Here is a 26,467-nt window from a genome sequence, read left to right as displayed (position 1 = left end):
CTGTGACCGTGTTGACTTTTGTGGCCAAGAAAGAGGTAAAGTCATGCCTGTAACTATGAAATGGGGAGACGACCGATGAGCTGCTGTGACAGAGATGCAGGGCAGCTGTCTGCAGTCCAAGGCACTGACTGCAGGAGACTACTTTTTTGCTGTGGAGGCTTGGTTACCTTGGCAACCTGTTTTTAGCTGGATCTCTGCTCTGGTGGAGAGCCCATCTGTACCTGCTACTTCTTTGTTTTGAAAAAGCTGTTTTACAGAAAAATAACTGACAGGAGTTATTTCCAGAGATGGTTTATTGTGGATTCTGTTTTCTGCTTTTGGTCTCAGAAGTTTATCTGATGATGGGGTGATAATGGTATGGGGAGTTCTGTGGCTGGATTGAATGAATGTTAATATATCTGCTTCATGAGGTGGGCTGCTGTCATGAAAGGGAGAGATGTTATTGCTAGTGGTTAAATCCTGGAATAGCTCTGAAAGATAAGTCATTTGCATGTCTGGAGTTTGCAGAGAACTTTGTTCGCTCTGGTTTGCAGTTTAGCATCAGCCACCCGTTGGTAGATTAAACTGAAATAGCTTCTGTCTGTGATGAGTAAATACCTACCCTAGAACTGTAGGCTTCTGTTTTGGGGGGCATATATAAACTTTTGATACTTGTGGTAAACTCCTAATATTGGAAATTAGAGGTTGCTGGACTGCATTCAGAATCTGACAATTTTGTTTAATTCAAGATCTGACCACTCTCTTCACATCTCTCTTTATACTGTTGTTTTTTTGGTTTTATCTTTTGTGAATACTTTCTAATCTTGAAGGGGATGGGTATCTAAATTTTGTCCTTACCTCATTCCTGTTTCCTGTGTGTGTTCTTCTTCTCTTACACAGCCTGTACCTTTGGGCTGAAAGAAATGGTCTGTTCTGCATTTGCTGTGGAGTTTTCCCAAAGCAGAACTGGGTAGTGTGTGACTCTTGTGTAAAGGTGGGGGGAAAAAGAGATTAACAAATTCTACTCATGCCTATAAACAGTTGGAGTAATGCCTGGTGTTGTTCTGCTAGATGCAGCTACCAATTAGTAGATAATAAAGAACTTTTTTTAAGAAGTGTGTATAACACTCCATCTTGACTTTGAAGGACATCTAAAGTCAAAGGTTTTAAGTCTTGAAATCTCTTGACTTCAGAGTAGAGAGTACATTAAAAACCTGCTCTAGGCAGGCATCATCTTTCAGTCCTGAGCAGCTATAATGCAGAAGAAAATAGTTTTCTCTTCTAAAAATTTCAGCTAGAAAAAACAAGATAAACTTTGCGCTTTATTCAAGCACGTGGAATGCAATTGTTTATTGTAAAGTCGGTTTGATTAAAGCATTTTTAGTGAACCTCTTTGTTAATTATCACTCTTACTAGCTGCTGTTGGGTGGTTACAGCAGGGTCTTTTGTTGTTTCATTATTTAAGGCGAGTGTGAACCAGATCTGTAGTCTTTACCGCCCAGCCCCAGATAACTGACACAATAAAGTACTACATTCTTCTTTTACCAGTGCAGCAGCATTGACACAGAGCTACAGAAAAGCTGTGCTGTGGGGGTTTTGTTACTTTTTTTTTTTAAACTCTGTGTATCAACAAGAGTGACAGTTTGGGGCTGACTATGCATAGATCATGTTGGTGATGTATGAAACAGAAGCGAGACAGTCTGATTCTCCAGCCTGAAAACTCACTCCAGGATCTAGCAGATAGAAAAAGCTCCATGAACTGAGCTAACAAGAGACTTAGCTTGAGCCTGAGAAGATTTGATTGGGAAGTCAGTGAAATAGAATAAAAGTGGCGTGGTAAAATAGCTGTCACTTAGCTGTCCAGCAGTGTATTTTAGCCACAAAAACCACTGCCAACCCCTACATATAAATTGATAATTTCTGATAAATTCTGAGGATAATTTCTGCAGCTGGCATTTAGGCTAGTTGACACCTGATAATGTAAATGCATCTGTATTTAAGTGACTTGCAGAAAAAGGCTTTGTTTTTTATATTATTTTAAAAATACTTATTTTCTTCTAGCTTTGATCAACTTGTTAAAGTTCCTCATGTCTAATGAGACTGTGTTGCTGGCCAAGCACAACATCTTCACCCTTGCTCTTATGGTGAGTACACACAAATCCTCTTGTTTTTAACAACTTAATAGTGAATGAATCTTAAGAAAGAATTGTAATCCTGAAAGGATTCCAGAAAAGATTTCTGGTCTGTTAGGGAGATATGAGAAGAAGGCCACAAAGCAGAGGGATATCATTGTGTTTGGTTTCACTAGGTGTTTGGAAAGGGCAGTGCTTGGACTCGCTGTAGGGTCTGCTCATTGAAACGAAGAAGTCTGTGTGAGGAAAGGCCTAATTTAACTTTCCAGATTTGACAGTATTGTTTCTTCTTCTGTGTCCCTTTTCATGCAAAATAGAAACATGCTTTTCTAGCCCCAGATAAAGTGGTATTTAAGGTTCTTGTCTGTCTCTTCTGTACTGTAAGGAAAATAATAGATAAACCAATGAAGTAGTGTAATACTGTCTGCTGCAATTGTGAGCTATTTCTTTGAAGGTTTGGGACATAGTTTGTATTGTTTCTGTTGCAGAATAGATTTGAGCTAAGTATTCTTGTAACTTCTTTTCACTTGTATAGGTTGTGAACCTGTTCAACATGTTCATCACTTATGGAGACACCTTCCTCCCCACTCCCAGCAGCTATGATGAGCTGTATTATGAAATCATTCGGATGCATCAGAATTTTGACAACCTTTATTCCATGGGTGAGTACCTCCTGACTCGTCAGGACTGCTACTGACTGGAACTGAGAGTGGTGGAGGAGGGATGTTTGTGTCAGGTGTTTTCAGTCCACCTGCTTCTGATGTGTGCCTTGCTGACTGGACATGTTTTGTGTAGTAGGATATGTTTGGTAAATAAAGAATTGAGGAACTGAGGGAAGGATAAACTTGCTAAAGGGATAATGTTTTTTTTTTAAGTCAGAAAAAAATAGAAAGAGTCCTTTCCTTCCTTGCCTCTGTATCAGTCACTTACCATGGCTGGAAATATAAATTTGTTGTCGAAAGAGAATATGTGGTATGTCATGCATTTTCATGTAGTTTGCCTCTACTATATTCAACAGTTTCAAGTCAAAAGGCATGTACATGCTGCCAAACCAGCCAGTACAGAGAAACACTCAATGCCAATAAGAATTTGGAAGAGAATTTGAGAAACTTATAGCAAAAAGCCTGCTGTGCTAGGCAAATCACATCTACTGCACTCATTGCCAAAAGAACCAAGAAAACAGCCCTCACAAACCTGCTTGCAGTGACAATTGAATCAGTGGACTGAAGAATGTGCCCACTGGCAAAACAGGGAGAAACCGCCACCCTTCAAAAGAGAGAGACATGCTGGAATGCTACCAAGTGACACCCAACAGGGAAAAGAGGAATGAAGAAGAGCAAGGAATGCATGGAGGCATGATCAGGCAGTGTATACACAGGAGCCTGCAGCCCAGGGTAGCTGCAGCAGCACTGGTGTAGTTTCTGCATACTTGAAGCTATGAAGAAAAGGAATATAGCTGTGTTCTTTGTTTGCTTTATTCTAGAAGGACCTTTCTTCCATTCACCCCGTACTTCCTTCTCAGTGCAATCAATCAATGAACAATAGGAGTTAATATAAGCAAATAAGGGGAGTTAAAGGACAGACAGTTGGCCACAGCACTCTTCTGACATGGAGGAGAACCATTCCTCACCCATAAAAAAGTAGCTGCATACCCCCTGTAACTGCAAGCAAAAATGAACTGCTCTTTTGCATAAATTTCCTACAGTTTTCAGCCATTACATAAGAGATCACTTGGCCATTTTTGTGCCCTCTGAGTGCACAAGATTTTTTGCTAACCCATTTCTTACTCCCAAGAATTTTAGCTGTTAAGATTTTTTCAAACCCATCCCCTGTGGAAGCTGAAGGCAAGTGGAATAGTATAACACACTCAAATACTTCCTCAGTTGGGTTGCAAAAGGCACACCTAACCCGTTGAAACAATTTGTCACGTGAATGTTTTCCATCCTGCTACCTAGAGCAAACCCCTTTGAATTACTGATGGAGATACCTGAATGAAAACCCTCTCTGAATACATTACTTCAGATGTTCAAATACAGTACCTACTGTTTGACAAAATAATGTTATGCAGAGCTGACATCTTTTTTCTGCAGATGACGTGTAATGGTAGATTAAGAAGTGAGAAGATAACACTGTCTCAAGCTGATGAAAGCCATCAGGTGTTCTGAGAGCTTCCTTTTGCTTGTCAGCCCATCTCTGAGACTACAATGACCTTGACCTTGGGGCATTTGTTAGTGCAGATGAGGAAGCTACTCTGTCCTTTAGTTTTCTCTTAATGTGGTTGAAACTTTTTATTTTGGGAGTGAAGGTGGAATCTAATTGACTTGGGTTTTTTTTCTTGTTTTGAAACTGATTGTTACCCAGATCTGCAGGACTAGAAGCTTCTGTACTGCAATTATAGGCAATGAGTATGCAACCACTGTGCTTATGGATTCACTCGCAGCATCCATGTTTCTAGATGATCCTCAATTCAGATGATGAGCTGTTCCTTCACTTCTTAGTTGATGGTGATCCCTTCTTGTGGGATCTAATTTCCTGAAAACCCTGTATATAAAACTTCATAGAAAATTCCCTTTTATTTAGACGATATGGAAATTAATCCGCTACAAGATCTGTTATTGTTTTGATGCATACCAAGAGATGTGCAGGTAACTACCACTAGAGAAACCACTACGTATTTTGACCTAAATAAATATTTTTGGTACTCTGGCAGAAAAGAATTGGATTCCCTAGAAGTTCTTCCTATTGCAGAATGTTTTCAAATCTGCTCTGAAGTCTGTCAGAGACCATCTGTGCAACAGAACAGCACCCTTGTTCCTACAGGGAGTGTTTTTTCCTAGGCTAGTGTGTAATTCCTCTCTACAATTCTGGATAAATGGAGATGTAAAGAATCCATTATTGCTGGAGAGAGTTTAATCTGCAGGATGTAGTCTAGCTCAGATGGAATCTTGCATACATGGGAGCTGGAGGACAACAGAATGGGGAATACTAGTTATTGTAGACGTGGGTCACTGCCCTGTTTCTGGGGGAAATGAGTGGTATATGTGGTGATGAAAGCAAGACCTGGGTTCTTCTATCCCCTCTGCTTCCTGTCTCAGAGTCATTATTTTTTTTCTATTCACCACTTTCATGTTCCTTGTGTTTCTTACATGGGCTTTGAAGGGAATATCTGCCCTGGATCACAGGTCATTTCGAAGAAGACCTTTGTTTTGATGTGATTCCTGGACTTCCATCTTGCCAAAGCAGATTTTTTTTTTTTTCTGTTTAAAATTAGAAAATTGCCAGTTCTGTGCTAGCACTGTTAACTGTCTTCTCCTTTCAGTTCTAAGGCTGTCTACCAATGCTGGTCAGTGGAAAGAGCCTGCAAGCAAGGTGACCCATGCATTAGTGAATATTAGGTAAGGAGTACAATTAGTAACCATTTTGAAGATTGTGTCCTGTGCAACTACATTTTTATCATCATTCTTTCACATTTGTTTTAATAAATTCGGGGCTGAATTTGTTCTCTTTGTTGGGCTAAACTGTTGCTCTAAAAAGGGACTACTGGGATAAAGAGAGGATCACCAGGGTTTGATTGTCCTCTCTCTAATAATTCTCTTGGCTCCTCTGTTGACCGAGTGCTTTCAAAGCAGAGCACAAACCGTAATGAATTAATCCTCACAGCATTCTTGTGAGAAATCGTACAGTAGGGAACAGTGCTGTGCTGGAAGAGCAGTTGTGGACCTAATGGATTTCTGTTGCGTGATTCTATTGCAATTCCGGGAAGCTGTGGAGGGGACTATAAGCCAGCGCTAATAAGCAGATGTGAGGTCTGTTAACATTGCAGGATTTTGTGTGTGTTTAAAACTGATTATTTAAGGACATTTCAGTGTTCTCTTAAGCCTCTTCTTCCTGTTCAAGGGCAGAAGTTATGCTTTTACTTGTAAGGCTAAAGAGTGTAAATCTGGGTGTGTGCTCTTTCACAATGACAGTAATTTATTTTGCTGGCACCTGAAGCAACTAGTACTGACCAAGCTGGGTACTGAGCAAGAGGATCGTGATAGATCTGATTAATTGGAAAATTAAAGAATGTTGAGAGAGAATATTTACAGCTTAGCTCTGACCTGTAAACAGACCATAAAAGGTGTAAGTATTTATACTGAAAAAATATCTGTCCATCCCTTCTCTGGTCACCCCAGACACTCGGTGTCTGCAACACCAAGTAGCTCAGTACTGTTGCATTGCTAGTGCTTGTCATTTCCCTCAGTACAAAAGACATTGTGTAGGACAAACTCTCTGAGGGCATCTTTGAATCAATGTACATCTTACGTGTCTGTAAACCACCTTAAAGGTTCCCTTAGTAAGTCTGTAAGCTTGGTGACAATCATGTATGATTTCAGATTTATTTTAGTACTATCCTTATTTTTGTGTTTGGGGTGTTTTGTTGTTGTTTTTTTTTTTTTTTAAACAGATGTAAATGAACTCTTGTGGGTAGATAATGCACTTGAAGTGAAGCAGCAAAACAGGTAGATGTTGGCAAATTAATGTCACTTAATGTGACACAAAATGTCTGCCCTGGGAATTCTCTGTATACCCATGGAGAGAAGTCTAAACTGGGAAGAGATTAAAACAATAAGTGATCACTGAGGGTTTGTGCTCACCTCTGGTTTGGGAAGCTAAAATTTTGTATGGGCTTATTTCCTTTTGGCTTAACAACTGCTTTTATGAAGCTTGCAACTGAGACAAGAAATAATAAAAAAAATGTCACTGTGAAACCCCTCCCTTGACAGCCTGTACCATCAGACATGTCCAGACCACGGTTCTGTCTGGAACCAGTGAAGTCTCTAATGGACTTCTGGTAGATTTCCCTTGCTCCACCCAACTGCTCATCTGGTTTGAAATTTTGTGAATGACTGCTTTTCATTCACTGAAATTCAAAAAGGTCTAAATTAGAGATGATTCAAGGCCTAGGGAGGGATTAGAATTCAGAGAAATCAGTCTCTTTGATTTATCCCATTTCCTTGCTTTCTCACACAAAAAAAAAAAAAGAGAGTGGGGAAGAATTTTGTCTTCTGGTTTTTCTTCTGATGGTAAAAATACTACGTTTGAAGGATTCTTTAACTGAATAGATTTCAGAGCAGCTAGAAAAATCCAAAGGTACTGTTCTTTTGTGAAGGTGATTTAAAGTGTGATGTTTCAAAATGGTGACTGGGACTAGAACCTGGTTTAGCTCCTTGTTATGTTTGTTTATTCGTGCCCCTTTGGTTTCCCCTTAGAGTGGTCTTAGAATATTGTGTCTTATTTGGATACCTTTGCCATGAAGAGAATGAATTTAGGGAAATCCCCTTCACATTGGATTTTTCCCTCACCTTGCTCCATCATTCTGGAAAGTTTTTATGAGCAATGATTACCTGCTTTTTGCTATAACTCTACAGTGCAAAGTCATGTTTTGGTTTATATCTTCATCTCATTATACAAGCTATTTAAAAATAAATAAACATTGTCATTTCCTTATCTTAAGGCTTTTAGTGGATTTTATAAATGTAAAAGCATCTGCCTGTGCATGCATATAGTGGGCTTTAACTAGTGCTTTAAATCTTAGTGTACAATTTTATGTGTATTTCTGCCAGGAGAGGAGTGGTGTGTGGCTGCACAGCATTTGTGTTACAAGAGTAACTGTTGAGGAGACACATAGAACAGTCCTGCTTGCACCCATAGTGCTGAACTGGTGAGCTCAGCTGATGAAATGCTGTAATAGAGAGTCAGGATGAGTAATACTTAGAGAATCTTTGACATGTTGTTGTTTAAACTCAGCCACAGAGAGAGATCTCACTTTGTGTAACCTATTATGGTATGAACACTACTCTTTACTTGGACCTTATTCTCCACTAGATAGTTTTGTTGTTGATGATTATTTGATTTTTCTTGTCCTTGTGTTCTTTGATTTCTCCAGTGAAAGAGCAGTCACAAATATTCTTTTTCAGTATTGAGAGATGGGGAGGCTATTCCTGCCTTCTCTTTTTTTACAGATAATTCATAATTTCTGTCTAATGTAAAGAAAATGAAAATTTTAAGAAGACAGAATAATAATAGCCTTATCTGTCTGAAAATCTTACATACCACGCTGGAATGAGTGATTTCAATTGCTGTCCTATCTCATAATAGTCATTATAACTTCTGTCTGTGGATATGTCTCTAGGGTTTTCATAGATAATTGAGATGTGATAGACTGCAGGATATAGCTGCATACAGCATTGGTGGGGTTGAAATAGGAAGGTGCAGCAGTTGGTGGTTTGAAAACTCACCTTCTCACCTCTGAGGAAATAAACACATTTTGAGACAAGTTATTTTTTATTAAGCTAATGAGCCTCTTCAAGATAACATTGTGCAGGTTTGCATTTAATGAGAATTATATTAATGCAAGGTTCAAAGGGGCATCTTCTGACTGTCTATTCAGTGAGAAGGGTGGCAGCTGAATCCCCGTGTTCTCTTAATACACTTTCTCCTGATCAGGATTTTTCCAAGATGAATAAATAGATTAACTCAGTGATTACTTGACTGAATTTCTCCATTGTCTGAAATTCAGTCCCATCATAATTTTAAAAATAATTTTATTTTTCTCACTGGAACATTTTTAATAAGCAGAGAGTAAGCTTGTAGTATGAAACTAGACAGGGTTGTTTTTTTTTAAGGTGTTTTATGTGCTGTTGTAGCATATGCTGCAATCCTTGCTTGGGTGCTTTCATTCAGTCTTCCATCTTGCAGCTGTTTTTGTTCCACTTGAGACACCGTGTGATGCTCTTGCTTTGAACAGGAGGTGCTGCTTCTCCCAGAGCTGCTTTTGGGATTGTAAAGGAGACACAGGGGATTTGGGCGGAGCATTTAAAGCATCACATGGATATGTAAAAGAAGGGTTATGCTTGCTGCCAGTCTAGGCAGGAGCATTCTGAAGGAAGTCTTGCAATTTTACCTGGGTAAAAGAAAGCCGAATCAGGCTGTGCTCGTTTGTTGTAGGACAACAGACATCCTGACCCTGAAGCTATGGCTTATGATAAATTACCAGCACTCCACAGAACTGCACTTACTTAAAGCCTTGACAGAGGAGGAGGCTTCATTCAGAGATTTGTTAGAAAGTGAGCAGATGCAAGCAGTCCATAAAGTACCTTCAGCATTGTTCCACCAAACTGCAAGGAATTTAGCATCTATGTATGGGGAGAGAAGAACCAAATGCTGCTAACCTAGTCATGTTGCAATGGATGGCTCTAGCATTTATGCACGATGCGTGAATGGGGACCTGCTGGTAGAGAAGGGCTTGAGTATGGAGTGATGACCTGTGGATTACAGCGTGTAAGATATGTATTTATATATGTGCACACATGCACTTTCTTCCTTCCCTCTCTGTACAGACATAATGGACACACGCATTTCTTGCCAATATGAGTAAGAGAGTGAAAAAGGGAGGGCAAGCTTAAAAAGCCTGTTTATGAAAAGGAATGGTCAAGAAAATCTATGTGCATATATATAAAATATGGATATCTGTGTGTACATTATAGATATATGCACATATATGTATGTGTATATCCATAAACGTATATATGGATACACGTACTGACATACTCACATGTATACACTTACAAATATGTATATTTATATGTAGAACACACACAAAAACATGCTGCCTTTGGCAATGTGCTAATCTAAAGCCATAATCTCCAAGCTGAAAATACCAAGCACTTGCTTGTTTCCAAATTCTCCAAGATGAACCACAGCTGTGGGCTAAGGGTGCTCAGGTGTTCCTCCTTCCAGCGGCACCACTGCCCTGGGTGTGCACTGTGATCCCCTGGGACATGGGGGACGGTGTGGAACTGCTGGTTCCAGCCTGTGCTGAGTAGCAGAGGGTGCTCAGGCATGCAGGTTAGCCCAGAGTGATCTGGAGTTCATTTCCTGGGATTCTTAAACCTACTTGTGAGGGCTACCACTGGTGGAATAACAACTCCATTGAATTGTTCACTGAGGTGTGCTTAATGGTAATGACCTCTGACATGCTGTCACTGCTAATCAGCCTGACTGAGCTCAGATCACAGGATAGTACAAGACAGCAATTACTTTTCTTAATAAGAAAAAAGCAACAAAATCCAAAGAGAAAGGCAGAAATGTATTTTATTGGTAATTTTAAAGTCTAAAGTAAGTTTGGTAAGATTAAGGATCAAATTGTTGCTAAAATGGTGTAAGAAAACTTCTGAGCTCTATGTATCCCAGCTATCTGAAGAATTAGTTCATTGCAGTTTTTGGGTGGTAGGCTGAAAAAACGATGATGCTGAAAAACTGAAAGTGGATTCTAGATGAGGATTCTGGATTTGTTCTAGTTCTTTTTTAGTGACCTGTGATCAATCCTCATTGCACAAGGAAAACTAACAGACTCTTCCTGTCATTTCATGTGTTTCTTATTGCATGCTTTTCCAGTTGCACAGGGATTCTGGCACAGCAGAACAGTTCTGAAATGCCACAGTGGTTATATCAGAGCTGGGTTACTCAGAGTTCACCTGCTAACTCTGCTTGTTTTTCACTTGACCTTGCAGTATTCTGGTAAGGAAAGTTCCTTTGCTAGGAGCAACAGATCTTGATGTGAACAGATTCTGGCATTAGCTGGCACCTAAACAGAGGAAGCAGGTGGATTGAAAGGGAAAAACTTAATGACCAGCAACATGTTAACAGAAGAATCAAAAAGAAGGAAAGAAGCTCTCCTATCTCCGGTTGCAATGTTTTGTCTTTTCATGGCAGTCTACCCCTGTTTCCATTATTTTTATTAGCATTTAGTCTAGTTCTGTAACTTCAGCATTTCATTTCTTGTACATTATCTGATTTCTTGACAGTGTTGTTAGTTTTCAGTTACTGCTCTTTATTTACAAGCTGATTCATCTTGGTGTGTTTCTCTTACAGAGCCATAGCCAATTTCATTCTGCTATAATTTTCTTTCATTCTTTCTCATTCATGCAGTGGTTTAATTAAATGTTGTCTCTACCACTGGCCTGAATCCAGATAGCAGATCTGTTGGTTGAGTGGCGTTGTACGGACCAGTTCCATGAACACAGGCACATCCCTAGTCACCTTCCTTCTTTCTTCCATTTGCTTCCATTTCAGTCATTGCTGCCTGGGAAGGGACTCTGACAGTGTCAAGCCTGTTTTCTCTTCAATGAACTTTTTTTTTCCATTAGGTTTTTGAAAGGATTTTTTTTTTTTTTTTTTTGGTGAGTTAAGGTTTCTAGAGCTGATGCTGATTTTGAGTGAAGCTGTTTGGATGGCAAAGAAATGCCTCTATCTGAGATGCCGTAGCCACAGCTTGCTTGCTTCAGTGCACTTGAATGTCATTCTACAGGGATCACTTCTGCTCTAAAATTTCATCCTCAGAGTAACCAAGGCTTTTTTGGATCAGGGTGGGGACAATCTTGAAGTGATTTATTCCTGGGATGGCAGGCTCTCTTAACTGTCTTTCTTTGCTTCTTTTCAATGTCTGCAATTTTATCAGCCACTTTAATTTCCTTAAGTCTCAAAGGCAACAGGCTGGCCTTTAAGAGGGAACTGGCAGCAGGATCCCCCTGTGTATTTCAGCTGCTCTGTAAGGTTTGCTATGGAGGTGAGGCACCTGTACAAGAGAGGATTGTTTGCTGGGCCAGAAGGAAACTTTTCTGCAGCACTGCCACTGCTTGGCAGTCTCTTCTGAAGCTCAGCAAGTTTCTTAGTTTATGTGATTCCTGTAAGGTTAACATCGCACTGCAGTTTGCCAACTTGTGAAACTTTATCTTTCTGGATGTTTTGCTGGAAGCATTTCTTCCTTGAGATCTGAAAGTTTTGGAAAGTTAGCCAGGATCCATAGGCTACTTAGTAAAGTTTGTTGAGAAATATTACCTCCATCACTGAGGTATGGCAACCGAGATTTTGTATGCTGTGTGTCAAATACACCTGCCTTGTGAATAGGCAGTTCGTGTCTGTGGATCTTGTTTACTGGATTCATGGGTGCAGATTGTGGGCTTACAGTGTGGAGTTAGTCAAGGTGCAAGCAGTTTTTTCCTGAAAGCTATGTATTCAGCTTTGGAAGTGTAATGTTGGCACATAATTTCAGCTTTTGTGCTAGAGAATTTGGAGTCTGGAGCTTTGTGAGAAGCGAGAGAGAAGTGAAAGACTTCTCGGTGCAGTTGTGTTTGATTTACGTGAGTGACTGTGCACCGCCTGGTCTGAAGAAGTGTGGCACAGGGCAAGATATTCTTTCTTGTTTTGCTTGCCAAATACTTTTCTCTCTAGAAGCATAAAAATACTGGAGAATATATGTCTGCATGGGGAGTAGTTCTGGTTTATTTCAGAAGTGGATAAAATATTTATTGGTTAGAAGTTATTTTTCTGTCTCATTTGCAGATATTTTGGTCTTGAATCCTGTTGCTGGAAACAGTCAAGTTGTGGATGAGCTGAGTAATACATTAAAGCATGTACTGCAAAACTAGAATGCAGACTTGTAAACATCTTGGATTTTTTGTTGCAGCTCAAAATTCAGAGAGATCTGCTGTTTCTGGCTTTCAATGGTTGTACTGTTTCATCCTGTTTATGAGAACAATCTAAATTATTTCTCTGGTACTGTGGCTGGCATGAGTTCAGTTCCTAATTGATAGATTTCAACCTTACAGTCAGTGTCTTTGTTGGTAGCTCTAATGCAGCCAGGAGACAACCAGATTTTCTTGGCCCCAAGAACTGGTTCTACTGGAACATGACTAAAGCACAGTTTGAAACAGCTGTTTATAGCTTGTCGAAACTTTGCCCATGCTGATTTTATTCTTTGGGTAAAAATAAGGGACTCTGATCTCCGCTGGTCTCAAATATAGCTTTCAAGATTTGCTTTAATGGAGAAAGAACATTAAGCAACTTTCTTCATAACCCAAACAATGTAAAAATCATTGTGAGCTTAAATAGTACCTTTTTCCCTTGAAAAATGATGTAATATAGAGCTGTTTTGCTCTTTCTGTTTAAAAGAAATCTGTTGCTCACAGCAGCAGCCAGAATTATTATTCCCTCTGAAAATCTGGGCTGTGGGATGTGTACTTGGAGAAAAAAAAAGCTTTTCAAAAGTCAGTAAAATGTATTTCTTATTATCTTATAATAGTGGGGGGGCCTAAAGTTTGATTTTGCTCTAGAAATGTAAATGCCCTGTTCCTTAATTCTTCCTTTAGGACTAAATTGACAAAGTACCTGCTCATTAAGTAATGAAGTACTTACCTTATTTTGAACTGAAAGCAAGGATAATACATTGTTAGCATGACTCCAGAACTGCAGTCTGAAGATTGCACCAGAATGTGTAGCTCAGTTCCCAGGAAACTCTAAGAGGAAGACACTTGTTTGTAAGACTTAGTTCATTAAAAAAATCCGTGCAGCCCAGGTTTTAAAGTTAAGATGCTTTTCCTTATGGCTTTACCCACCAAAGGCAGAGAAGGTTGTTTTACCCTACCAGCACAGGGGCTAACTGGGCAACTGCCAGTAAATACCAGTTGGTATAGCTAAGGCTAAGGTGAAAGTAAAATGCTGCTTGGAGCTAGGGGATGGGGGGAAGAGAGCTTGAGTGAGTGTGATTATTTTTTATAGTTTTTTTCCCTTCCAAAATGTCAAAGTGTTTTGGACTCTAATATCTCTCAGTCCAGACACAGGCCATAAGATACATCAGAGTTTCAGGTGGCCTGAACTAAATTGACTGGTTGGGAATCCCAGAATGCAACCTTTTGTTAATACCCTATTTAGTCTTTAAATTTTTTTCTGACCCTTGTAGTTAGAAGAAAATTCAGAAAATGATGGCCTAATGCTCCAGAAGTAGCAATTTCTCCCTTAGCTTTGAGGTCAGATTTTTGTTGCCTGTCTCAAGGGATGCTAAGTGTGAAGGTTTGGTAGTGGCAGATGCTCATGTGCTTGCCTGCTTCTCAGCAACCAAAGCAAACCGTGTTAAGGTAACAGTGGTCTCATGAAGAATTCAAATCTGATGGGTGCCAGGTTCTAATACCTCATGCTGGAAAGGGTTTAGTTAAAGGATGCTCCTCTGACAAAACTGCCCCTGTGTGCTTCCTCAGCTTGTGCTGTGATCACTTGGAGCAGGTATAAGCTGACAGTGTGGCTGAGCAGGAGGGTTCACCTGCTGTGTATTCCTGCTGTCTCCTCTGTGGGGAGCAGCCTGCATCGTGCAGCTGCATGTAGAGGAGGAGAGTGGGGACCTGAACCAGGATAAAACTCTCTAGGCAGGAAAAAAAAAAAGAACAAAACAACGTGTTTTTAGCGTGGGTCAGTTCTCAAACCTTTGTTGCATACAGATATGTGACTGGTTGTGTCAGCCTGTATGGGATGTGGGCACAAACAGCTCAGTGTCACGGACAGCAGGACAGTCTCTCTTAGCAGCACTGACCTGTTAAACTGGTTTTAAACTAAAATGCCGCAAAGTGTTTCTCTGGTTATGTCCAGCATCATCAGTGGTCACTGGTGTGACTCTTTGCAGGGGTCTGAGTACATGTTCTCTTTCTTGTGCTGATGTAGTGCAGGGTGGTTTTTGGAAACTGTTCTTACTGTAAGTATAACCATTGCCTAAAGCTTTGCCTTAGGTATTGGGCTTGAGACAATACTATTGTGAGCCCAGAAAAAGAGAACTTGGGTGTTACTTGGCTGGGAGTCTGAAGTAGATCTCTGACACATTGAAGGCATCTCGCTGCAGCGGAGTCCTGTTTGATAGGATATAAAAGCATGGTCTCAAATGTGTCTTGTTTTGAGGGTGACCAAAACTGGAATGACCTTAAAAGCTCCCTGGCAATCTTTTTGCCTGACTTTGCTAGAAGACTTTGAAAGCCTAAAGCTTTTTCATGTTGCTGCTTTAGTGATTAATTAGGTCATCGCTTTTTGTGTTAATTACAGTGACATTTTTCTTCTCATTAGTCGGATTATGGAAGGTTTTGAGTCTGTGTGGGATGGGAAGTAATGCAACCTCTGTGGCCGAGAGAAGGATGATTTCAAACTTTATAACACTGAATTTCGAAGATGGCTTTGGGTGCTGTAAAAAAGTTGTTTCTACCCAATATAGAAAATGTGGCTGGTAAGTACTTTGAGGGCAGGATAAATCCTTTTATTCTAAACAAACTTGGGATGTTGCCCACACGTTGAATGAGGAATTTTAAACTGGATCCTTCTTCCAGAAGGTTGAGTGTTGTGTTAATTAATGTAAAGCTCTTGCTGCTGACAGCAGGGTGTGAATATGATGTACTTTATATAATGTCCTTTATGGGATATTTGAAAGGACTTTGAAAGGGAGATTGTTAAGCAGGGCAGTATACGTGAACAAAGGCTGACTGCTTTTACTTATACTTTTTTGTAATTATTTAATGTCCTTACAATTTTGCAATGCTATTTGTTTGCTTTGGAATTTGAGTTAACTTTTTATGAACATTTGAGATGAGCTTGTCTGAGGCAGACTTAGAAATCAATAGGTATGCCATATGTTGTTCTTGATTCTTTATTGAGTTAGTCCATATGTGATATCTTGAGCCATGCTGAAGGACCAGACTGCAATTTTCACGGAGTAGCATGTATTTTTCTTCCTTGTTTGGTAACTTTCACTCTAAGCATAAACTAATGTCAGAAATGAAGAGTCACAAAACAACTGTCCAGGATCTGAAGTCTGGCTGGGAAATAAAGTAAGTCAGATTGCAGTGAGTGAGGTTCTTCTCAACATAAGTGATCCGATACTGGAACAAATAGCTCAGTGCAATCTTGCCTGCAATCTATTCCTATCTTGCCTGAACATAGCTGTGAGTTAAATGGCCCTATGCTGAGTGCAGAGTTGGACCATATAACCTCCCAAGGTCCTTTCCAACCTAACCCATTTGATTTTAGAGAGCAGTCTCTTCACTGCATGGTCAGATAGTAAAACACACAAGAAAGCTTGTTTTCCTGGAGTGTGTTGTGCTATATGTTAGCTCTGGGCCATCTGCTAGAGATGCAGAGTAGAGCACTTATTTAAATGAGAAGGAACTTGTGGTGTTTGGCATCTAGTTTCTTTCCCTGAAAGATCAGTAAAGGATAAAATCTGAAGAACTCACAGTACATGTTGTTGCAGATGCCCAGTATTGTCCGCTGTCTGTGATCTTACCATTAAATTGGATCCTGCCGGTGAGATCCAACCACGCAACTCAGTCATTTGTGAGGAGAAACTATTCTGAGTATGATTAATGCTGTGGTTGATGACAGGGACAGAAAGCGCTGCTTTGAATAATGCCTATAATGGCATATTCCCCTGTGTGTGTGTTTAAAGGAAGAGTCTATGGTTATATGAGATTGAGGGCATTTAAGAGGCAGTTAATGACAAGTGAAAATGATAGCTAGGGTAGATTAATTGTTAAATGAATTGTGCCTGCACTTGCTGTCGTTTTAATGTGGTATCGGTCTAAGTATGATGTTATGTAGCAGGAAGGCATCAGGAAACAATACCGAGCACTTAAGGTCAGGTCAGAGGAGTTTAAAGGCTTAGCCTTTAAACTAGAGTTTTTCTTTAATGTAGCCATCTTTTTGCAGTGTGGGCTTTTTTTCTTCCCCTCTGAGAGTACAAAAATCTTTATTATTTTGATTAATTTTATTTTTAAAGTTTTTTTTCCCATGCTGCTTTGACAGTGCAGTAAAGGAGTATTTTCTCATAATCAGTTTAATGTGAGCTTTGTTTTAACTATTTCTGGAATAGATGATACTAACTGAACTTGGTCTGAGCACAGCTCAGGGATTTTTATTTCATTTTTTTTTTTATTGTACTCCGTCTCCAGTAGTACTTATTTAACTTTGATTTGGCATGGGGCTACTTTATATTCATGCCTTCAGTCTGAGTGGAGCATAAGGGAAATTATCAGGCTGGAAGAGGACTGAAAGCAGCCAGGCATAGGTCTCATCCTGTCATTACTGTGAAGAAATCTGTCTTTTGAATTGATTCGGAGTGACAGTGGGGCAGGAAGGCACTGGCAGAAGCTGTATGTCTCTTGCAAGCTTTTGTTCTCACATGGCCAACAGCCTCATTTGAGTGAATTTTGTGTGCTTTTTAGAGGAAATGTTGCCACATATTTTTTGGTAAAGTTTAGTGGTCCCTGTTAAGACTTAGCTTTACTGAATGGTTCTTAGGGCCCTTTTTGTTTTTGTCTGCTAACATGTTTTTAAATTTTAAAGCATTTTCTGTGTTCTGAGTGGAATCAGTTTGGACCCAAGGACACTTAGAGGATGTGAGCTTTGATTGCTTTCAGCCTGCTAATCTTCATGATCCGAACTGTGCACTCAGTCAGAACTAAAATAAGGCCATCTACACAGCAAGATAGGAAAATACTCCACAGAAAGTCTTTTCCTGGGAAGAGAGGAGCCCTTCAAATTCATCTTGTAGAAGGATAAACTTGGATGGAGACGGGTGCAGACAAGCATCAAGAATCACTATTTCCTTCCCAAGGACACTTGGCTCATGCTTTGCCCAGTCCAGCAAAGTGAAAACTAGTGGATACTGCTAATGTGGTGTGAAACAGAAGTGATGTAGAGCAGCTTCTGAAGCTGAAAGGTAGTTTGTAATGGGAACAAATGGACAGGGAGTATCATAAATAAATAAAAGTTGGAAGTGAAAGGTTTTCTAATATTCAAAGCACTGAGAGTCTGGGGCAGTCTTGTAATCAGTTAAAATGATGCAATCTAAACAGGGAAGGATTATTTTGTAGCTGAGAATATCAGAGGATGGGGAGAGCCAGAATCCCAGACTTGTACCAGGAGGAGCCCAGGTTAAAGATGCCTACTGATGTTCTCAATGAGCAAGGAACGTGTGGGGTGGTTTTTGTGTTTGGTGTTTGTTTGGTTGGTTGGTTGGTTTTTTTTAATGAATTTTTTTTCTCCCTTCCTGCATTAGTTATGTTATCAATTCCAGGCTGTTACAGAGATGGGTCAGATCATGCTTGTCTGAGGCTTAGGACATGATTCAAATAATTTGTGCTGTTTTCTACAATATAAGGCTTGTAGAAACTTGTAGCTACTTTTTGTAAGTTATTTGCTTCCTGCATCAATGATTTGAGAACATGTTAGTGTTAATAGGGTAACCGGTTCAAAAAGGCTGATGCCACTCCCTCCTGTCAGTCAGGAATCGCTTTTCCACTAAAGAAAGACAGTAAATGTCTTCGGTAAAATTCAGGGGCTGGCTAACAAATTGCACTTTAGAATACATTACAGATGATGAATGTGATCTCCTTAAAGGGAAATGTGTTCGTTTGACTTAGTGCTCTTACGATTAATTGCTTGCCAGATTAAATTGCTCCATAAAACGCATGCTACTTTATTCGATCTCGTCATGATGAGATTAGCTAGGCCATGCTGATTCTTTGTACGTTAATTACAGTGGTATTTTCTTCTTCAATTTAATTATTAAATTGTTTAGCACAGCATACTTTCTCTAGCCTCAGGAAAGATGTCTGTATTTTTCTCTTGACCACTGTTTTATAATCATACTGCCCTTTTTTCAGAAATATTCTGGGTTTCCTTTAGAGAAGTATCACACACTGTAAAGGATGCATTCTGAGGTTTTTCTGTTGTTTTTTTTGGTGTGCTGCTGAAACACAGAAGTGGTGCTAACCTTGCACAGGTTCATCACATGACGCTCTAGGGTGACGAATGAGGAACATTTGAACTGAAGCTGTGGAGGCATATTTCCAGAGTTGCCACCTAAACAGGAATTTATTTGGGCACTGAAGCTTAGCTTTCTGCTTCTGTTGAGAAGAGTAAAGATCACTGATTGGTCAGGATGTTGACTTTTTGTCTTAGCTGGAAAATCATTGCCAGAGCAGTTCAGTATTCTCTATGCTGTTGATGTTTTGGGGCAAATTTGGAGGGAAGAACCATGTGTGCTTTCCTTGCTCTTGAAGGACTTTTCTGTAATCAGTGACCATACCCAAGACACTTTTTTTTCCGGAAAACCTGCAAAGTGGAAGCATAAGAAGCTGAACAGCATGGGATTGTGATAACAGCCTACAATTACTGAAGGAGGCCAGCAGTAAAAAAAAAAAAAAAAAAAAAAAAAAAGGAAACTTTAAGAAAAAACTATTTTAAGTTCTCATTACAACACTTGCCCCAGCCTTTAGGGTATTGGTTCAAGCTCCCTTCCTCAGTCAGGGACTTGACTGCATGTGCAACTGCAACCCCCCACCCCATACACCGAATAACCCCTATGCTTTTGCAATGCTAAGCCTGGGATTTGCACATAACCTCATGTTCCCACAGCAACATACAGTGGCTCTGTTGAAAAGCTGTTGGTTTTCTTTTTTTTTTTTATTTTGTTTACTGTTTATTTTGCTATACCACTCTAGATAAAATATTTAATATTCATTAACTGAACTGTTAGCTGTGGTGTTTAAAATCATTCAGATCTCTTGGTATGAGCTTCTCTCTTACCTGGCTATAATAACTTCCTTTAAAATTTACTTCTCAATTTAACCCCTCTCCCTCAGAAAATAGTGTATCTTGTGCTAGAATTGGTTCCCAAAGGCAAGGCAATTTTTTTTATTAATTAGCATAGTCTTTCATGTATATTCAGAACTTAGAAAATTAAAGAGTGTAGCAGAACTAGGAAAGTTTCAGAAAGGGGAAGCAAGAATGACTGAAGGTATGGAACCAGATGTGTTATGAAGAACATTTATATACATGACAAGTCCTCAGGCTGGAAGAAATGGCAGAAAATATGTAAAAGACTTAGTAAAAAAATATCAAATGTCAGAGAAGATGAAGAGGAACTGTAAGAAGAGGGTGTATCAGAAGATCAGATAAACTCAAACCAAAGAGATACTGCTTCACCCAATACTTTTTAAAGCAGTGAAATACCTAAAAGGTTATGTGAATTTAAAGCAAGGATTATACAAATTAATTGAAGAGAATTTCATCATGGGTTACTGAATCATGCAGATGTCACTCCTGCTTCTCATATTATCTTGAACTGCATGTGGCTGGAAGTAAGGGTTCTTTCTGGGGCAGTATCATTTTATTTTTGTCTACTTTATGCTGTTACCTCAGCTCCCATTTCTGGACAGTTTTGAAGTAGGGACATAGAGCTGGCCTTTGCTACCTGACTCAGTATGGCAGTTTTTAATGTTTACATAAATTTTATCTGTCAGCAGTTTCTCAGGAATAACTTATTTGCTACAAAGCCTTTATCCAAGGGTAAGGCAACATGCCAAACATTCCCCATCTCACTGCTTTCAGGATGGAAGGATTGCAGCTTAGTTACAATCACCCATCTAGGTTATACATGTGATGTGTTCAATCTGTCGCTGCTTTCAAGTTGAAAGGCTGAATTCCCATGTTAGGTGTCTGTAAGGGTTCATTGTTATATGAAGGAGTCTCAGCTTCATTTTGACTCACACCCTCGTTGCACACAGAAGAGAGGACCTCCAAGCCTTTCTGTGGCTTTCTGCTGCTGCTTGTGTGTGTGCAGGAAATACTGTCTGTTAAAAGAGGGATGTCTGAGGAGGAATATGATGAGCTGGTCTCCTGTCTAGCAGCCTTTTGCTCTTTTCTGGGAGTGGCAGAGAAGTGTGTGATTTTCTGGAGCACTGGTGAAGAGAAGAATAGAATGATTACCATGGAAGATTTTTCTGTGATTTTACGTGAGAATTTCAGTCATTATCTTCACTGTTCCTTTTTTCTCCAGAAGGACCTCATGGAGAGCTGTCAGGATCATGTACTCATAAATCTCATGAAAGTAAAACCCATGCCAGCTGAGCAAGGCATGATTTTAATTAAGACTTAACAGGATTTTTTCAACCCCAACACAAATATAAAACTCTTCATAAGCTCAGTAGGCTATTGTTTTTCAGCTAAAGATTGAGTTGGTGGGACCTTTTGAGACTTCTTTGATTTAAAAAAAATAATAATTAAAGACCCTAAGGTTTTTAAATTCGGTTAAGGGGCCAAATCCCTTTACTGAGCATTTGTAGAGTAAGGAATTGAACAGGAACATAAATCAGCTTTTTTTTTGTTCAGGTTACTGTTCTAAAGGAAGTTTGTGTTGGATAATTTATCATTCATTCCTTTTTCCTTCTGGCTACTGCAGATCCCAATGGACTGCTCTATAAATAGATGGTTAAAAGGTTCTTTTGCCAAAATCTCTGAAGACAACTTTCAATTTCACTAAATCCAAAGGAAAAAAAACCTCTTGTGAATTTTCAATGTACAAGTAGATGCATTAGGAAAACAGAAGGATCAGGGTGATCTGATCTCTGCGCTAAGTGCCTCAAAAAAAGTTCTTTGATGAGCATTTGTCAATGAAGACCATCCAAGGTGAATTAAAAGAACATTATCTGAAAAACAGGCACTCGTGATGCCACAGTATCTTACTGTCGTCTACTGTCCCGTGTTGGCCCAGCTGGCCATCTCTGTATGAGGATGGGGAGGCTCTTTCCCTCTCTGAGGATCTAAGGCTTTGTGGCTCCAGCTGGTTCTCCTGCCCAACGCTGATCTCTCAGGCCAGTTCTGCACCTCCACCTGTGCTGCCTACAACAAGCACAGTGGAACTTGAGAAGGGTCTCCTTTGGAGCACACTGCTGATGTGATTGAGTGCCAAACTGAATTTGCCTCCCATCCATTCCTTTCCCAGCCTGTGGTACCTCTGACAGGGAAAGCCATCTGTGTAACAGCCTTTTTATGTTAGCTTGGGGAGGGAAATGAAACAGAGCCATCCTGACTCTTGCAGACTGATGTTGCGAAGCGCTCCTACTTCATTCAAACCTAACCCTGCCTGTTCAGGCTCTGAATGAGGCAGATACAGTTCTCCTGGAAAGGATGGGTGCTGAAGATGTCTCTAATTCCTGACTTCGTAAGCAAACCTTCCTTTTGTGCTACCAGTTGCTCTCTTGAAAGAGTTGGCTCTGTGTGGAACGATGCTGCTGTAGAGCCCTACTAAGGCCCCATCTGCTAAGAACTTGTATTGATTTGTGTCTTAGTTTATAAAAGCCTTCAATTCACCTTGTGTAAATGCCATAAATAATGCAGATGTACTAGATGAAATGTGCTGTAGGAACATCCCAGAAACGATTTTGGTCTGGGTTGAACTGAGATAATCTAATCATGCTTAGGAGCTTCTCAATAGCCATGAAGCAAAAAGTGTATTGTCTTATTCTAGCTTAATGTATTAGTCAATACACAGGGGCAGGAAGATAGGTATTTGGAAGTGGTAATCAACTTTTATAAAAACAAGAGGTTTTCAGTGTTAAAACGTTACAAAACTTCATCTGAAAGCGTTTGTAGATCATATATATACACACACAGTGGAAGTACAGTAGAGTCCAGTCCTGCGCCTGTGATTTATCTGCATAATCCTCACATTTGTATGCCTCTTTGTCACAAGGACTGCAGTGCTTCAGAGGCTGTATGTATATATAACAAATAAATCATTTTGCCCACTCATAGCAAACAGCCATTTTGTGCTAGTAACATTGCAGAATGCATTTTAGTACGCAGAGGGCATTGATGAATAATTTGTCCTTTTTGAAATTCCATGGGCTTTAGGGCACCAAAATGTATCTCAGGTTGGACTAAGTCCAGATCTGTATGAGAACTCCTTGGCAGTCTTGTAAAAAGTGTACGCGAGTTTGAGAGGTGACCTCATTTTAGAAATTTAATTGGATTTTTGTTCTATGCAGTTCTGTGTAAAGAAAGCAAAAAGGTGGAGGGATGTGGTATTTGTTAGATTGTTCTGTTGGAAATATTCATCATATCAAAACTGATTTTTCTTCAAAATGGTCTATGGTAATGGCAGCTTGAGTTCTTCTCTGCACTGGAGAGATCAACTTATGGACAGGGGTTCCTGTGGAGGAGAGAAAATGTATTTGTATGCTCATAAATTCATTCTAATCAATGTTTCCCTGGCAGTTACCACAGCTGTGAGTTGAAGAATGTGTCTATGTGCTATTAGCATTGTTAATTGAGAGGAAACGTGGATGCAGCCTATTGTCAGAGCTGACACTTGTCTTCCTGTCACTTTTCTGCATTTGGTGGCCCAAAACTGCTGATGTGATCGAATAGCACACTGCAGACCACAGTGATAAGACAAGTTCAGAACTCACTAATTCTGCTTCAAATTGTTTGGCATCAAGCAAGCAGTTTGTCTTGGCTAAAGCAGACAAACCATACACGCAATTGTCTGTTGGCTGAGAGTTTTTAGGAATTTGGGATCCTAGGTCAGTATTCATCACCAAAGGAATGCCACGTGCCTAAAGGAACTTGGAGAGCTCTTGAATGTCAGCACAGGGAGAGACTTCAGAAGTCACTGAGATTGCTGCTGGTCAGACTTAGCTTGGTGTTGGCTCTCTGAGTATTGTTAGCTGATATGTGTACATTGTACCTCATCTGCACCACAGAAAACTTGTGACAGGGAGAGAAGTGTTTAAGAACCTTTGTATGTCTGTGTCATAGCAGAGATTACTGAAGCTCTAGGGACAGGTGAAACTCTTAGTGTTGCTTTTGGATCTAGCAGTGGGCATCAATATCAATGCTGGAACTTCTAAGAGTAAGTGATGTAACAAATCCCTTGTCATGGAGCATCCCCAGAAGACAAAGATATTGAGGGTGCCCTTCTCAGGTGATGAGCATGAAAATAGGGCTACATGGTAAGTTTTTCAGTGATCGGAAAGGACATAAGAATTTCTGATGGATGTTGCAAGTTACTGGAAGACTGGCAGAAGGTTAAATCATGAAGTAGATGAGGCGGTGTGATCTGAGTTGCTTTTTAACCTGTCAGGCAGTGCATTTGATGAAAAAGGAAGTGCCAGTTTGCAAAAAGGGGCTGTATCTTGAAAAGCAGTGACTCAAAAAGTATTGACTGGCAACTTTAGGTCTCTTGCAAAATGTTCAGCTAGAAAGGTTTGTTTAACCCTTGAAATATTAGCAGGAGACGAAAAGTTATTTTATGATCGTATATATTTTGCAACTTTCTCTGGTGTCTGTTTCAAAAAGTATATTAAAAAGTTGGAGAAAGGACAGAGGAACCTCAGTTATGAGAGGCTGGTAAGAAGGCTTTCAAGACTTCAGTCTCTTTAAAACAAAACCTGAGGTATGCTCTTTAGAGTGTTCAAGCATCTTTGAGAAGATAAAATACCACAACAGAAAAGGAATGTAAGGCAAACACTGAAACCAAATTGGAACTACAAATTAGTACCTGGTGTTTAATAGGTAATTAACCACTGTAGTAAATGATTGAAGGAAGGGGTTTTCTTCTCCTGTTCCTATCTGAACAGAATACCTTGGTGAGAGGTGCTCTAGCAAGCTACTGGCATGAGACTGCATAGTGCAAGGTTAATATTGAAAAATGCAACAGCCTGTGACATTCTGAAGTTCAGATAAGCTGATCTGCTGACTTGTGGTGTCATGGATCAGGCAGACTGGATCAAACATCTCGTTTAGCATTTAAAACGTAACAAATTCACTCTGGATTCCTGTGCTTTGGGTTTTTATTTTTGCATTGAGAGAATTCTCCTGTGCATCAGCCTTAGACATACTGAAATTTATCGACGGAGTAATTAAACAGAAAGGCTGCCCTGAGAATTATTTTGAGGCATTGTCGCTCTTAAGACCACAAGACGGGTGAGATCCAAGATGTCAGTGGGCTTTTTGTTCTTCTACAGTTTGCAGTCACGCTGACTGCTGTGCTCGGTGAGTGTGGGCCAGAATGGGAGGACTTGTGCTGCAAGGAAGTGTGGAGAAATTATTCACTAGCTTAACCTCTGGGTAAAAATATCACATCTGTAATTTATATTTTCAGCAATACATGTTTCAGGTTTTTTATGGGAGCAGGGATTTTGCCCATTGTGTTTCAGAATGGCAAGTTTTGTACTTGGTTGTAATAACAAAAGACAAGTAGAGTGCTTCAGAGATTTCAGAGAGCCGATTTCTTATTTTAAAAGTAAGATTTTTACTTAATGAGTTTTGCTCAATATTCCCTGTTTAGTTGTGGAATTAATGGACAGGACTAGTAAATCATGCTGGGAATTGGAAGGGTTAAGTATACTGATTATTCAACAAAGTCTTTCTTTCTTTCTCTCTCTCTCTCTTTCATCTAGAATAAGCTTTAGTATATCGTTGGTGCTCTTAGATGCTCTGATCTTGAGGATGCTAGGTTCTTTAGGTCAGGATGTCAAGACAGCCTTTGACACAGGAGGACCCACTTATCAGCTTCAGGATCTGCAGCCTGGCACTCAGGCCTCTATCTCCATGCATCCAGACACTGTGATTTGAACACGACTGGCACTTCCTATAGCAGTGCTTTGTGTGTAAAGATAGTGCAGGAACTAAATCTTAATGATGCCCAACCATCAGGAGAAGGTCAGCTGTGCCAAATTGTGCAGCAGTGAATTGCAGTGAATCCCAACTCCTGTTAGAGCTGGAAGTGAACTCGATCTTTAGCAGCTGTCTGACTGCAGTTTTCCTGGAATGGTTGAAAACACTTAAAAGTGATGGTGTGATTGATAATACCCTAAAAGCCATTTAAGGGAACAGGAAAGGTAGTCAATACTTGATGCAGATCTATTGCTGTGTCATGAAGAGCTGGTCTGAGGGAGAATCTAAAAAAGCCTGGGACAGCCTGTTTTGGAGCTTTCACTAGCTGCCCCAGTGTGTAACTGCAGAGAATCTGCAAGGTCTACACGTCTGTCTTTTTATGCCATCTCCTAATTCTGCCTGCTGAATAATGGCAGAGGTGTTTTGGGGCACTAAGTCATTGTGGTTTGTTGACACTCAGGTTTGCCTTTGCAGTTCAGGAGGCTGAGCACTCTGCTTACTCTTGCTCTCCTGTGCCACCTGCATTGAAGCAGGTTCTTTGTTTCTCTGCTGTCTCTCCCTATTCATTACTATGCAAAATGAAACCTTAGAAGTCGCCTGAATATTAATTTTTTCAGGCATTCTGAGAATTGTGGGAAGTAGAGGTTGGGGATAGTATATTGGCTCATATTAACACAGAATGGTGAACATGCGAGCAACAAACAGGCGTCCCAGCCCAGGATAATACACTCCAAACTTGGTCCTGCTGCCAGCACCTCTGGCCTCCTGCCAGGGGCCTCAAAGTGGCTTGTGCAGAGCAGTTCTACATCTCTTCCAAATGCAGGATGTTGTATCTGAAGGCTTAGAGATGCCTAGATCTTGAGGTGAGCTTCCTGGTCCGTGGCAGGAGGAGCTCTGCCAGAAACAGGAGGCAAACCATTAGTCCTGATGGGTCTGTTGTGTGTATATGTGCACTGTGTGAGGAAATACTCTGTGCTGGACCCAGTGAGTTTATTTTAGAGATAGCTTGGAAAGAACTTGGATATAATAATTTTCCAGTG

The 26,467-nt window shown here is 40.1% G+C and overlaps 1 protein-coding gene across 3 annotated transcripts in view; it reads left to right on the top strand.

Annotated features, from left to right (window-relative positions):
* ARMH3 (armadillo-like helical domain containing 3) overlaps positions 1-26,467 on the top strand; it is a 125,693-nt gene that overhangs the window by 52,676 nt on the left and 46,550 nt on the right. For all 3 annotated transcript variants that reach the window (XM_027908011.1, XM_027908015.1, XM_027908024.1), the window contains exons 21-23: positions 2,041-2,123; positions 2,647-2,773; positions 5,431-5,506. In XM_027908011.1, the coding sequence (XP_027763812.1) occupies positions 2,041-2,123; positions 2,647-2,773; positions 5,431-5,506 (286 nt within the window). The remainder of the gene's footprint in view (positions 1-2,040; positions 2,124-2,646; positions 2,774-5,430; positions 5,507-26,467) is intronic.

The sequence above is a fragment of the Empidonax traillii genome, unplaced genomic scaffold (genome assembly GCF_003031625.1).
Source record: "Empidonax traillii isolate 1590-97213 ecotype Southwest subspecies unplaced genomic scaffold, ASM303162v1 scaffold27:size3997909, whole genome shotgun sequence".
Classification (NCBI taxonomy): domain Eukaryota; kingdom Metazoa; phylum Chordata; class Aves; order Passeriformes; family Tyrannidae; genus Empidonax; species Empidonax traillii.
The sequence above is the reverse complement of the archived record's forward strand: the minus strand, read 5'-3'. Positions and strand labels throughout refer to the sequence as shown.